This window comes from Mobula hypostoma, unplaced genomic scaffold, assembly GCF_963921235.1.
Source record: "Mobula hypostoma unplaced genomic scaffold, sMobHyp1.1 scaffold_94, whole genome shotgun sequence".
NCBI classification, from domain to species: domain Eukaryota; kingdom Metazoa; phylum Chordata; class Chondrichthyes; order Myliobatiformes; family Myliobatidae; genus Mobula; species Mobula hypostoma.
The window spans coordinates 11,729-24,569 of NW_026948222.1; the positions used below are offsets into that span (position 1 = coordinate 11,729).

The 12,841-nt window shown below is 42.1% G+C and overlaps 1 protein-coding gene across 1 annotated transcript in view; it reads left to right on the plus strand.

Annotated features, from left to right (window-relative positions):
* The first annotated feature begins 4,836 nt into the window (after positions 1 to 4,836).
* Positions 4,837 to 12,841, plus strand: part of LOC134342003 (soluble scavenger receptor cysteine-rich domain-containing protein SSC5D-like) — a 32,511-nt gene continuing 24,506 nt past the window's right edge. The window contains exons 1-4 of the mRNA XM_063039942.1: positions 4,837 to 4,882; positions 6,312 to 6,344; positions 7,443 to 7,754; positions 12,255 to 12,569. Of these exons, the coding sequence (XP_062896012.1) occupies positions 4,837 to 4,882; positions 6,312 to 6,344; positions 7,443 to 7,754; positions 12,255 to 12,569 (706 nt within the window). The remainder of the gene's footprint in view (positions 4,883 to 6,311; positions 6,345 to 7,442; positions 7,755 to 12,254; positions 12,570 to 12,841) is intronic.

The following is a 12,841-nucleotide window of genomic DNA, read 5'->3' on the forward strand; positions in this document are numbered from 1 at the left end:
TTTGCCGTCCCAAAGCTGTACTCGGGATTGACAGGTGCGAAAAATACCAAGAGTCTGGTTAAGAATATAACACCAATAATGTTTTGAAATTGGGGAGAATGCATTTGATGATATGGGTTTGGAGTAGCAAAACAATATTCATTGGAATCAGTTGTGACCTATTCCAGATAGATAATACATGTTGTGGAAATCTAGGTTTCGAAATGAGTCGAAGGCGAGGCCACTGTCATATGTTGTGTGTCCTTATTTCTCAGGGTTATTTTATGATACAGTAGCATCGTGTATACCGGTATGGCAATAGGCTTCATTGTCCATCGATGCACTGCATCCAATCCAGAAGTAAATATGATAAAATCATTATCAAAGGAACTTTGGCATAGGGAAAACACAGCCTGAGGCAGCGTCCAATCCAGCTGGACATTCGTCTTCCATTCTGCCCAAAATACTTCCAATTTTCTCAGAATTCCCTGCAGTTTTAGTTTCTAAAACTATTCTGTTTTTCCTCTCCCCTTTTCACTGCCTTTCTTTAGTATTCTGTACTGTTTTATCTTTTCACTTGGTGCATTGGATCCTTATGCAACTCAGCATTGAGTTCACTGTGCTTAGTCACAGCCCAATGTTTCATATAAAAGATGATGACATTCATTCTGCGATTTCAGATATGTCCTTCTTTTCCAAATTCCTTAATGTTCCTTCGCATTTCCATTTTCATTTCGCATATTTTTCAAGAATATGTTCTGACTGACTTAGAAATTTTCACGTTGATCGCAATTTATTTCTAGAAACAGAAATTCGACAGATAAATGCAAGATTGGTTCATAGACTACAAGTTTCGTCGGGCCTGTTGGATGTTTTCAGCTTTTCGCATGTGACTTGTTCTCCTTTGCCTTGCAATAGCGTTTAGTTGCTCATCTCAGCTTTGATTTTGTATGTATGAATGTATTTATTTATTTATTTTGCTGTATTAGAACATAGAACATAGAATAGTACAGCACAGCACAGGCCCTGGCCCACAATGTTGTGTCGACCCTTAAACCCCACCTCCAATATAACCACCCACCCCCACTTTAAATTCCTCCATATACCTGTCTAGTAGTCTCCTAAAGTTCACTAATGTATCTGCCTCCACCACTGTCTCAGGCAGTACATTCCGCGCACCAACCACTCTCTGAGTAAATAACCTTCCTCTAATGCCCCCCTTGAACTTCCCATTCCTTACCTTAAAGCCATTTCCTCTTGTATTGAGCAGTGGTGCCCTGGGGAAGAGGCGCTGGCTGTCCAGTCTATCTATTCCTCGTAATATCTTGTACACCTCTATCATGTCTGCTCTCATCCTCATTTTCTCCAGAGAGTAAAACCGTAGCTCCCTTAATCGCTGATCATAATTCATACTCTCTAAACCAGACAGCATCCTGGTAAATCTCCTCTGTACCTGTTCCAATGCTTCCAAATCCTTTCTATAATGAGGCGATCAGAACTGGACACAGTACTCCAAGTGTGGCCTAACCAGAGTTTCATAGAACTGCATCATGATCCCGCGTCTCTTAAACTCTATCACTCGACTTATGAAAGCCAACACCCTATAAGCTTTCTTAACTACCCTATCTACCTGTAAGGGAACTGTCAGGGATCTGCGGACATGTGCCCCCAGATCCCTCTGCTCCTCCACACTTCCTGTGCACCTAACGTCCAAGTGAGATTGCTGCTACCAATTTGATTCCAGGACACGGGGAGGATCGGCCGTCTTCCAGAAAATGGTTTCCCACTGTACTCTGGAGACGACTTTGAATTACGAAACGTGGAGACATACAAAAAAAGAATCTTGAGATACATGTATGTCATTATGTCCCAATAAAAACAAACTCTGATGAGGGCATAGAAAACAGCAAAAAACTCAAAAAAAAACGAGAATAGCAAGTGCCTTAGCCAGAGAAAATAGAAACTAAACCGATAGACAGTAGGAACAGATTCTTGCGCCAATGATATCTCTGCTGAAATCCGCACAAAATTGCACACACCATATCTACCAGCATATTTACAGTCAAACCAGCCGCATCATGTTCCTGATCTCTCTGAAAGTCTACGGAACCCAACTATCGCGCAGAGAGAGAGAGAGAGAGAGAGAGAGAGAGAGACTGTGACTGTGTGGCGCGTCACTCCTCACACAGATCTTGTCGCAGTATTTTCGCTTTATTTTACGAGGTCAACCTTGCATGTACGCAAGAGCGGAGCCGACTGCTTTCTAACCCGGGAACCTCCGCTCCCGGGTCCGGCGCCGATGTCAGTGCGCCACCAGCCGACCCGAGATGCCCTTTTCCACAAAGAAACGATATCGGTTTTCCACTCCCATCCTATGTGTACTGCAGACTGTAATTAATCCTAGCCCTTACAATCCACCCACAGATTTCAGATCATTGATCAGAGTCTCATTTGTCTCTTCGATTTCTCAGTCAAGGGATAAACATTGTACTCCAGTTCACTGGCAGCTTAGCTGTCTGGACAGTGAATACAGCAATCTTCGTCTATTCCCCAGCGATCTGCCCACGTTCATCTCCTAAAGGTAGGATAAATCCTATCAGGTCATGGGAATTCAGCCATCTCACCACCATCTCTCCTTTCAGCCGAAAGTTAAGCTGCCTTGTCCCTCATCTTCCTAACAAGCAACACATTTCTGTTCCGGGATACTAGTGTCTTCCCTAGGTACACTCTCTCAAATGTTTCCCGGTTGACCCATATTTTAAATCCCTTCAGCCATCACTTTTAATGATATTCTATTTAATGTTTTGAAGATCTTTCTCATTTTTCAGACATTCGCCATTTTGTATCATCCACAAATTTAACCACAATGTTTATGTTATTTCAAAGGAACAAACGGCCTAACACAGCCCCTTGCAGAACACCACTAGGCACGGTCTCCAAGCTAGAATTTCACGCTGCAACCTCCATAGTCTGTCGAGTTCTACACCCAAACTTCCATGTGGCTCGGCATCCTTTGTATCTAAATCTTCATGTTCAACCCACCATAGAAAGCATTAACAGATGGAACGCCAATCACCATGCCGAAGCCACCCAAGGCGAATCCATTAAATCATTGAACTCGCTTTCTACAGTTCTAAATTCACTTTTTTTTCTGCGATGACCTCTTCCACACAAAACCAACATGCTGGTTGCCACTCCTACCCTATGTTGCTTTTTTCCTGTAATCAATCTTATCCTTGGCAATCTACCCCACTAATTTCACAACACTCATTGGGGACTCAATTGTCTGCTCGCATTTGTAGTCATGGGAACAACATTGAGATCCAATCCACTGGTAGCTTGGCTGAATGGACAGTAAGTACAGAAATCTTCATCGATTGCACAACATTCTTCCAACTTGTATCTCCATTAGGTAGGATAAGTCCTATCAGACCATGGGAATGTGTCTATCTTAATGTCCTTCAAATCATTTAATAACATCGACCTCTTTGCTTCACAATTCAGCAGCTTATTCTAATAGCACACTCTGATCTCACTTTCCCTGTATCCTTGTCCTTCATGAATTTAAATGCAGAAAACTGATTTAGTACTTTGCCGACATCCTCTGACTCCTGACACAAATTAGCTCCATGCTCCTTCAGCAGTAATACCCCCACCATAGTCTGTCTCTTGTTCTGAAACTGCAACACATGTAGTTAGGATTCCTCTTGAGCAAGTTGTTAAGATCGTTCTGAAACCTTTGGAGTTTATTTTCCTTGATAAAGTTCTCTATATATCTCTAAATACCTTATCCGATTTCATGAGCTATGTTTTTATTTTTCTCCCTTTAGTGACTAGAACTCCAACTTCGTCTGTCACTTAAGGCCCCTTCCTTTACCATCTTTATCTTTCAATCTCACTGAACGTACCTTATCTGACCTCTGGACTAAGTCAGTGAACTGGGCATATGAGAAACTTGAATCGGGTGAGTGACTGATTGAGCGAGACCATATCCGTGAAATAAACTACCGGGAAATAAAGCACCTTGCAAAAAAGGAGGGAATGTCAGGGGACTGACTATCATTTTAAAACGTGAAAAAAAAAACACAAGTTCTGGAGTGCGTACTAATATTCCTGGAGATTTATGAATTCCCGGAGAGATATATTTCAGATAATTCCATGTATCACCAGAGAATGGTATACAGCACTCTTTTGTTATTTCTTTGATGATTTTGCGTGGAAATAACAGAAAATATTCTGCCTGCAATCGTGAGACATAGATGGACAAATTGACGACAGCATGAAGTATTTTTGTATTGCAACCCCCCACCCCCATTTCCGCACCGAAAACTGATCAGCAAGGAACATGATTTAAGGGAGCATTCAACAAGGCGTGATGCTGTCATGCTACTAGTGATAGTGTGAGTCGGGACAGGATCGCTGAGCAAATTATCAATGAGACGAACAGCATGATGTTGGGAAAATGGGAGTTGAGTAATCTGGTCTCAGAGAAAGCTCACCAGATCTTAAACAAAGTTACAAGACAGGATATGTTTCGATGCACACATCGGGTCGGGGATTCATGGCCTTTCCAGTTTCTAACTGCTCATTGGTTTCTCACAGCCAATGAGAGAAGATGGCCCCATCATTTCCATTAAAGGACAAAATGTATCTCATTGGTGCGTTTCAGTGAATTGCGGTTCACAACTCAATATGTGAAATTTGACGGTTCAGAGAGAATTATTGAGTACTCGGGGGAAAGAAAAAAAATGTTCAGATCAAGTGGAGCGTGAGAAGGGTTTGGAGAGATTCTCAGCTGTCTGCAGTACCGGCTCCTTTAACATTCCTGAGAAACCTTTCTAAATGACCACCGCTATAATGCTGCACACTGTCGTGGCACTGACGATGATGCAGATCTGGACCAGTGAGTATATTAAGAATATGGAAATTATTGGGCAGTGAAGAGAAATTATTAATAACCTGTTCACTTGCGCATGTTTATTACAATCTTGCTAAATATTACAATCTTACTGGAAAGAAGAACACAGAAATAACATTATGATTACGCAATATTGAAACATATATTTCCCCTACGAATTTCCCGTGCAAAGGAAAGCTTAATTTGTTTGTATGATTAGAGTATAGTGGCTGAATTGATCAGGAATCGGGCAGATTTGTTCGCAACTCATGACGATGAAAATAGAACACTGAGATGTGTTTACTTTGCAGCTTCATTGAAGATGTTTTTTTTTATATTCCATTGTTTAAGCAAGTTCTCGTTTGAATCGCTGACGTTAGAGAACTGTTTCCATTAATTATATGGACTTACACGTTTGAACTTCCTATTGAGGTCTTTGTGAAACGGTTCACTCTGAAATTGCACCTACACTAAGGGAGATGAGACTCAGAAATTATCCCTCTGCAAACGAGCGGCTGTTGTCAGATGATATTCCAAACAGATTATAAATTGGAATTGACTAGAACTGGAGATAAATTGATGTTAGGAATCTACGTATCGGCATCCGGAATGAATAACTCAGTGAATGTGCGTAGCTCCCAAAGCTGCAGTTGCTCCTGGCTGAAGGCTTGTGCACAACTTTCTTGCTGTTATTTATTAGTTACAGCTCTGTCTGCCACCATGTGGCATGTTCAAGTGAAGGAATTTGAAAAAAATGTACTTAGACTTAGATTTTGGAAGCGTTTTACATCTTTGAAATCATTCTGCAATACAGTGAATATTTACTAATAACTTAGGTTTTATTCTTCAATCATTCGAAGATTTTTAGTTTTAATCCATCATACAGTGGTGGAATGAGATTCGTTATCTATGATCTTATCTTACATTATATATCAAATTTTACATTTAGCTTCCCTTTCATTGCGCGTCAGGAGAAATACAACGAAACATTTTGTTTTACAGTCCATATTCCTGTGTTCCAGTGCACGGATGCGACGAATCACAGTTAGTGACATGCTGAAATTTATATTCTTATTCCCTGTCTTGGTTTATATTATGATTTAGATTCTAATGGAAAATGCGACGATTTTTTTTTTAGCTCCTTTCAAGTATCTGGATAAAATGTTTAATGCTTGACTGCCGTATGAAATGGAAACATCCAGGGAATAAGGGGCACCAAAGAAATGGGAAATTCACTTAACATTTAGGCAGAATGCGCAATACCTATGAAAATAAAAAAAAATACAAATAGCTTTCGTCCGCAGATACAGCTTAATCCGTCTTGCGTTTTTGACTTTATTTCTCTTCTGTTGACTATTCCGCCTAACATCCTACGACCACACAACCTAATCAGACTACTTCACAAGCAAATCTAATTCTGCATTTCTCATTTCAGGTCGCTTCGGGGATTGTCAGCCAGAACCGTCAGGTAACTTTGCTAACTTTTCACTGCGCGAAACTACTTCATTTTTTTACTAACTCGTTTTTTTAATTCCAATCCCCTTGAAATAAAGGCCTATTTGCGTTCTATACCGCAGACTGAATCTGTAAATTAACCTTCTGGGAATCTTACACGAGTCTTGCAAAAAACACTGAGCTTTGAGTTATCCCACCACTTAGATAATAATTTGCACCATTGTTCATTTTACCAAAACGCATTCTCATACAATTCCCAACATAATGTCTCATCAGCCACTATTTTCTCGATTTTCCAGTTTGTCTGCGTTCTTCTGCAATCGCATTGCTTTCTCGGCACTAACTGCTCCTCATACTATTTTCGTATCATCGGCAGACTTTGCCGCAAAGTCATAAGTTCTATTATCTAATTCTTTGCCAAACGATGTAAAAAGTAGCGGCCCCAATACTGACCGACGAGGATCACCAATCGTCATTGGCAGCCAAAAGAAAAGGCACCTTTTATTCCAAGCCGCTGCCTCCTGCCTGTCAGCTATTTTTCTGCCCATGCCGTTATCTTTCCGGTAAGGAAATAGGATTTTATTTCAACTTGGTTCGATGATGAGTCATCTTCAGGTAGGGCGGATAGCAGAGAAAGTACATTCCCTGGCCTTAGTTTTCCCTAAGCTTAAATAAGCTTTCATTGTTAAATTCATCCTCTTACTGCTGATGCTGACGACACGTGAAGTCTCAGTTCGACTCTTTCCAACAAATTTTGGCTTCGATATCCCAATGAATGAGGACTGTGTGCAGTAGGACAATGACAGAATGGCAGATCTGCCGCTCTCTGAAGGATGCATATGACCTTGTCTTCTGGGGAGCTACCCAATTCTTCTCCTGGGACGACAGGCTTCCTCTAGCTCTCAGTCGTCAACTAGTTTCTTGTCTTTTTGTCAGTTTAAGCAGCTCAAAAGGGGTTTCACTATCCTGACCTCCCGCTTGATCAAACGTTTTCAATGAAGAATTTTGAATTTTCGGGCGTCCTTTAGCAGCGTACGCGATGCGCCGAGCACTAATGGCCTCCAGCTTTACCGCTGTTTACTGCGGATCGTTATTTTCTGTTATTTTCCAGAAAGTGTGAAGTTGAGGTTGGTGAATGGCGGCAGTCGATGCGACGGGAGATTGGAGATTCAGTACAAAGGAAACTGGGGGACTGTGAATGCTCGTTCTTGGGATATGCCGAAATCGAATGTAGTGTGTCGGCAGCTGGGCTGTGGCGCTGTACATCAAGCCTTTGCTGGTGGCTATGAGGAAGGATCCGGACCTGTTTTCACGCCGAATATTCAGTGCGGTGGGAGCGAGGCCTCTCTTCAGGAGTGTAAATCAGAGCCATGGGGTGACACTGGCTATTCACACAGTCAGGATGTTGGCATTGTTTGTAAAGGTAAAAGTTAGGTTTTTATATCTGCGGCGCCGCGAGTTTGATGTCCTCCTGCATGTCACTAATGCCAATACACGAACAGAACGCCCACGGCGTCAAAATAAATCCAATTTGTGTCGGGATTATTTTCGTCATGTTGGAATTACTATTCGTGTTATCGTATCTTGTACTGATGATAACCAGTGTAAACATACTTGTCAGTCTGTACAACTACACGACCATATGACCAGGTCGAACATGATCTGTGGTGGGAGAGAAATTCGCCATCAGACCATGAGACATCGGAGCAGAATTAGACTATTTGATCCAATGAGTCTGCTACGCTTTCAGTCACGCCTGATCATTTCCCCCTTCCTCAACTCCACTCCCCGGACTTCTCTCTGTAAATTTTCTTGCCGTGCCCATCAAGAGCTTAGCAAGTTCTGTCTTAAATATCCCCAACGACCTGGTTTTCAGCAGAGTCTTTCGTAATAAATTCACACATTTACCTCCCTCTGGCTGAAAAAAAATCTCAGCATCTCTGTTCTATACGGACGTCCCCCTTTCGTGAGGCTGTTCCCTCTTGTCCAAGAATCCTCCAACACGGGAAACATCCTTTTCACTTGTTTTCCGACTAGGCTTTCAACATTCGAGATTTTCACTGAGATCCCCTCCCCGTCCTTGTAAATTACAGCGCGTACAGATCCGTGGTATTAAACGTTCTTCTGTGACAATCCTTTCATTCGTGGACTCATCGTTGTAACTTCCTCTGAACCTTCTTTAATACCAGCGTATGTTTTTCTTAGAATGGGAGCACAAATCTGTTAACGATGCTCAAGGTGACGCCTCACCAGTAGCGTATAAATCCTCCGCATCATTTGTTTCCTAGTCGTCTGGAAATGAAAATGCTAGAGAAAAATAATGCGTTCGCCTTACGCACCACCGACTCAGCCTGCAAGTTAACCCTTCCGGGTGTTTTGCACCAGGACTCCCAGGTCCCTTTGCAGTTCAGATTTTGTTTTGAATTTCTCCCCGTTTAGAAAGTAGTCTGTACCTTTATATCTATTACCAAAGTTTATGATCATACATTTTCCATCATTGTATTTCATTTGCCACTTTGTTCCCCATTCTCCCAACATGTCTACGTCATTTTACAGCCTGCCAATTTCCTCAACACTACCTGTCCTTACGCCAATCTTCATATCATCTGCACACCTGACAACAAAGCGGTCTATTTTATCATCTAAATCATTGACATACGACATAAAAAGAAGCAATCCCGAAACCTAAGCCTGCGAAACACCACTAGACTCTGGCAGCCAACTTAAATGACTTTTCCCACTCGCTGCTTCCGAGCAATCAACCAATGATCTCACCATTTTTCTGTTAGACCATGGCTTCTACCTTGTTAAGCAGCATCTACCTTGTGAAAGCTCTTCTGAGAGTTCAAATAATCGACATCTTCTGCATCCCCTTTATCAATCCTACTTGTAATCTCGAAAAGGAATATCTGCCGATTCGCTAGGCAAGATTTTCCGTTATGGAGTTCATGCAGAGTTTGGCCTGCCGTGTCCTGGGTCACCAAGTACTCCATTACTTCATCGTTAGCCCTTGCATCAAACATGTTTCTAGCCACTGAAATCACGCCGGCTGGTTCATAATTTCCTTTCTGCTGCCTTCCTTCTTCCTTAAAGAGTGGAGTGAGTTCTGAAATTTACCATTCATCTGGCATGCCAGAATCCAATGTTTTATGGAGATTATTAATAATGCCTGTGCAATGTCTACCGCTACCTCTTTCAGAACCTAGGATGCTGTTCATTTGGACAGGATGACTGATGTACCCTTCGCTGTTTCAGATTTTTGAACACCAAACTCCCTTGTAATAGTAACTGCACACACTTTTCTTCCCTCACACCCTTTAATACCTGGCACACTTCAATTGTCTTCAACAGTGAAGACTGATGCAAGGAACTCATTTAGCTCATCTGTCATCTCCTTGTCCCCCGTTATTATTTCTCCCGGCTCATTTTCTAGCGATCCTATATCCACTCCCATCCTGATTTTATTGTTTACGTACTTGAAAAAAAATACTATTGACTTTGAACTTGTTTGCTAGCTTGCTTTCATCTTTTCACCTTTTTCCTCCAAATGATTTTTGAGTTTCTCTCTGTAGATTTCGAAACGCTTCACAATCCTCCAACCTCCAGATAATTTCTGTGGTGTTGTCTGCCGTTCCTTTTCCTTTAACTTTCACTTGCCTTGTCAGACACGGCTGTACTGTTTTGCCTGTTGAGTATTTCTCCGTTTTTTTAAAATACATCTAGTCTTCACTTTCCTTATTTTTTTTTGCCCCCAGAAACGCACGCCATTGCGGCCCTGCTCTCAACCCTGCCAGCAGCTCGTTCCAGTTTACATTGGTCAACTCCTTTCTCACGCTGGTGCAATACCTTTACTCCACTAAAATATTTCTGCGTCAGATTTTACATTTTTCTTGTAGAATTTTAAGTTGAACTCAACCATATTGTGATTACTGCATGCAGTTCATTTACCTCATACTCCCTGATCACCTTCGTTTCATTATAAAACACCCAATCCAGTATAGTTGATCCCCTAGTAGACTCAACGACAAATTGCTCGAAAAAGCCATCTCGCACCATTCAATAAACTCACTCCCTTGAGACTCCTAACTAATCCGATTTCCCAGTCACCCTGCATGTTGAAGTATTCATGATTATAATACATTTGCCCTTTTGACACGCCTTTTCTATTTCCCGTTGGTTCACATCCGAACTACTCTTGGGAGGCCAGTATATAACTGCAACTAGGGTCTTTTCCCTTGCAGTTCCGGAAATCAACCAACATGGATTCAACAACTTCCGTTTTTATGTCACATATTTCTAAAGATTTGCTGTCATTCTTTCCCAGCCTACCCTGCCACCCTCTCTGCATCCATTCCTATCGCTCCAATGCAACGTGTACCCTCAGATATTCAGCTGCCAACTACAGCTATCCTTCAGCCATGATTCGCTGATGGCCACAACATCATACCTGATAATTTGCAATGGTGTAGCAAGAACATCCACCGTATTTCCTATACTCCCTGCACTGTTAAAACACTTTGAGTACTGTATTAGCTCCCCTTTGTTGATTCTCCATTCCTAATTTTATCCTGTCATCTATCTGACCTTCGTGACAGTCTTACTATACGATATATTTGGTTTTATATCTTCCGTCTTATTCTGAGTCCCTTCACTCTGGTTGTCACCCGCTGCTAACAGTTTAAACACTGCAGAGCCGCTCTAAATAACCTAACCGCGAGGATATGGTCAACCTTCGGGTTCAGGTGCAACCCGCAGCTTTGGTACGTGTCATATTTCCGTCAGCAGTGATCCCAATGACCCAAGAACCCGAAGCCCTATCCACTGCACTAGGATCTCAGCCGCGCATTAATTTGTCGACGTCCAGACTGCACAGATTCGAACCAGAAATGTCTAGAATTTGATGATCAAAGTCAAAATCAATGTGAAGCAGTTGATGATTGTTTTCTTAAATCGTCCACATTTCGTTTTCAGTTGCTCCAAATTCTGCAATTTGCAGCCATTGATTGTAGAGTAATTCAGCACCACAACAGTTCTTTTCCCCTAACCTATACAAGAGACCAACATGATAATCTGATCCGATTTGACACACGGTGTCCCATATCTCTGCTAACATCTTCTATCTTTATATGTGTCGAAGTGGATTGGAAGTTGCGTTTCTTTAAATGTTTCAACTACCTTCTCTCGCAGTTCGCTGGTGCGCCTGCCACCATGTGGTTTAACAGGTTGGCCCTCAGGTGCTTCTGATATTTTTTCCTCTCTTATGAGGGTGTACACACAGCCCTCTATTTTTCTAAGTTCCATGTACCTATCTATAAGTCTCTTAAAAGACCCTATCGTATCCGCCTCCACCACCGTTGCCAGCAGCCCATTCCACACACTCACCACTTCCTGCGTAGAAAACGTACCTCTGACATCTCCTCTGTACCTACTCCCCAGCACCTTAAACATGTTTCCTCTTGTGTCAACCATTTCAGCCCTGGGAAAAAGCGTCTGACAATCCACACGATCAATGCCTCTCATCATCTTACACACCTCTGTCAGGTCACCTCTCATCCTCGGTCGCTCCAAGGAGAAAAGGCCGAGTTCACTCAGCCTGTTTCCAGATACACTAACTTACCAATGAATACGTATATAAAATGCTAATTTATCAGTTTAACTGCTTATATGTTTATTTATTTGTTTGGTTGTTTATTTAATTAATAAATATATACAGTGTCTAAATAAAACATGTAGGGAAATGAACACACAATCGGGCTGAGGCCATTCCTCAGCGTTAATAATCAATGTTCGTATTTTGTGTGTTTTGCTCCTCTCGATAGATGCTGACTGATGTGCAAAGGTCCGTCAGCATTTCGTGTTGCTCAAAATTTCTAGCCTGTTCAAAGACTCTTGTGTTAACGTTTAATCTTTTTTTTTATTCCAGAAAGTTTGAAGGTGAGACTGGAAAAAGGAGGCAGTCCATGCGCCGGGAGAGTGGAAGTGAACTACAGGGGATACTGGAGACCTGTCTATGCTTCCAGCTGGGATTTGCAGGATGCAACTGTGGTGTGCAGAGAGCTGAGCTGCGGCGCCGCGCTGAAAGCCCCGCACGAATATCACTTTGGAAAGGTTTTTGACTACATTATAACGTATGATGTTAACTGCACCGGGACCGAGGCTGCTCTGCGGGAATGTCAATCAGAAGAATGGGATTTCTACACACACCCTGAACCCAACTATGCCGGCGTTATCTGCGCAGGTAAATTGAGCCCCTTTTCTCTGGGTACACTTTGTCTTTATTGATCCGGGCTGTCCTAGAATTAGAATAACACAAACTTATCGCTCACTGCGAGAGATCTGGCATTAAATCTATCTGTTTAGAGATTATTACTGCCATGTTGAGATAGCTTTCTGATTTCAAGCACCTACATAAAATCGTAAAAATGTGACAGCCGGCACAGCCACCAGAACGATTGAACGTATCAAGCGATATCTGTGGGTAAGGAAATGCAGAATGTTGTCGTCAGGACT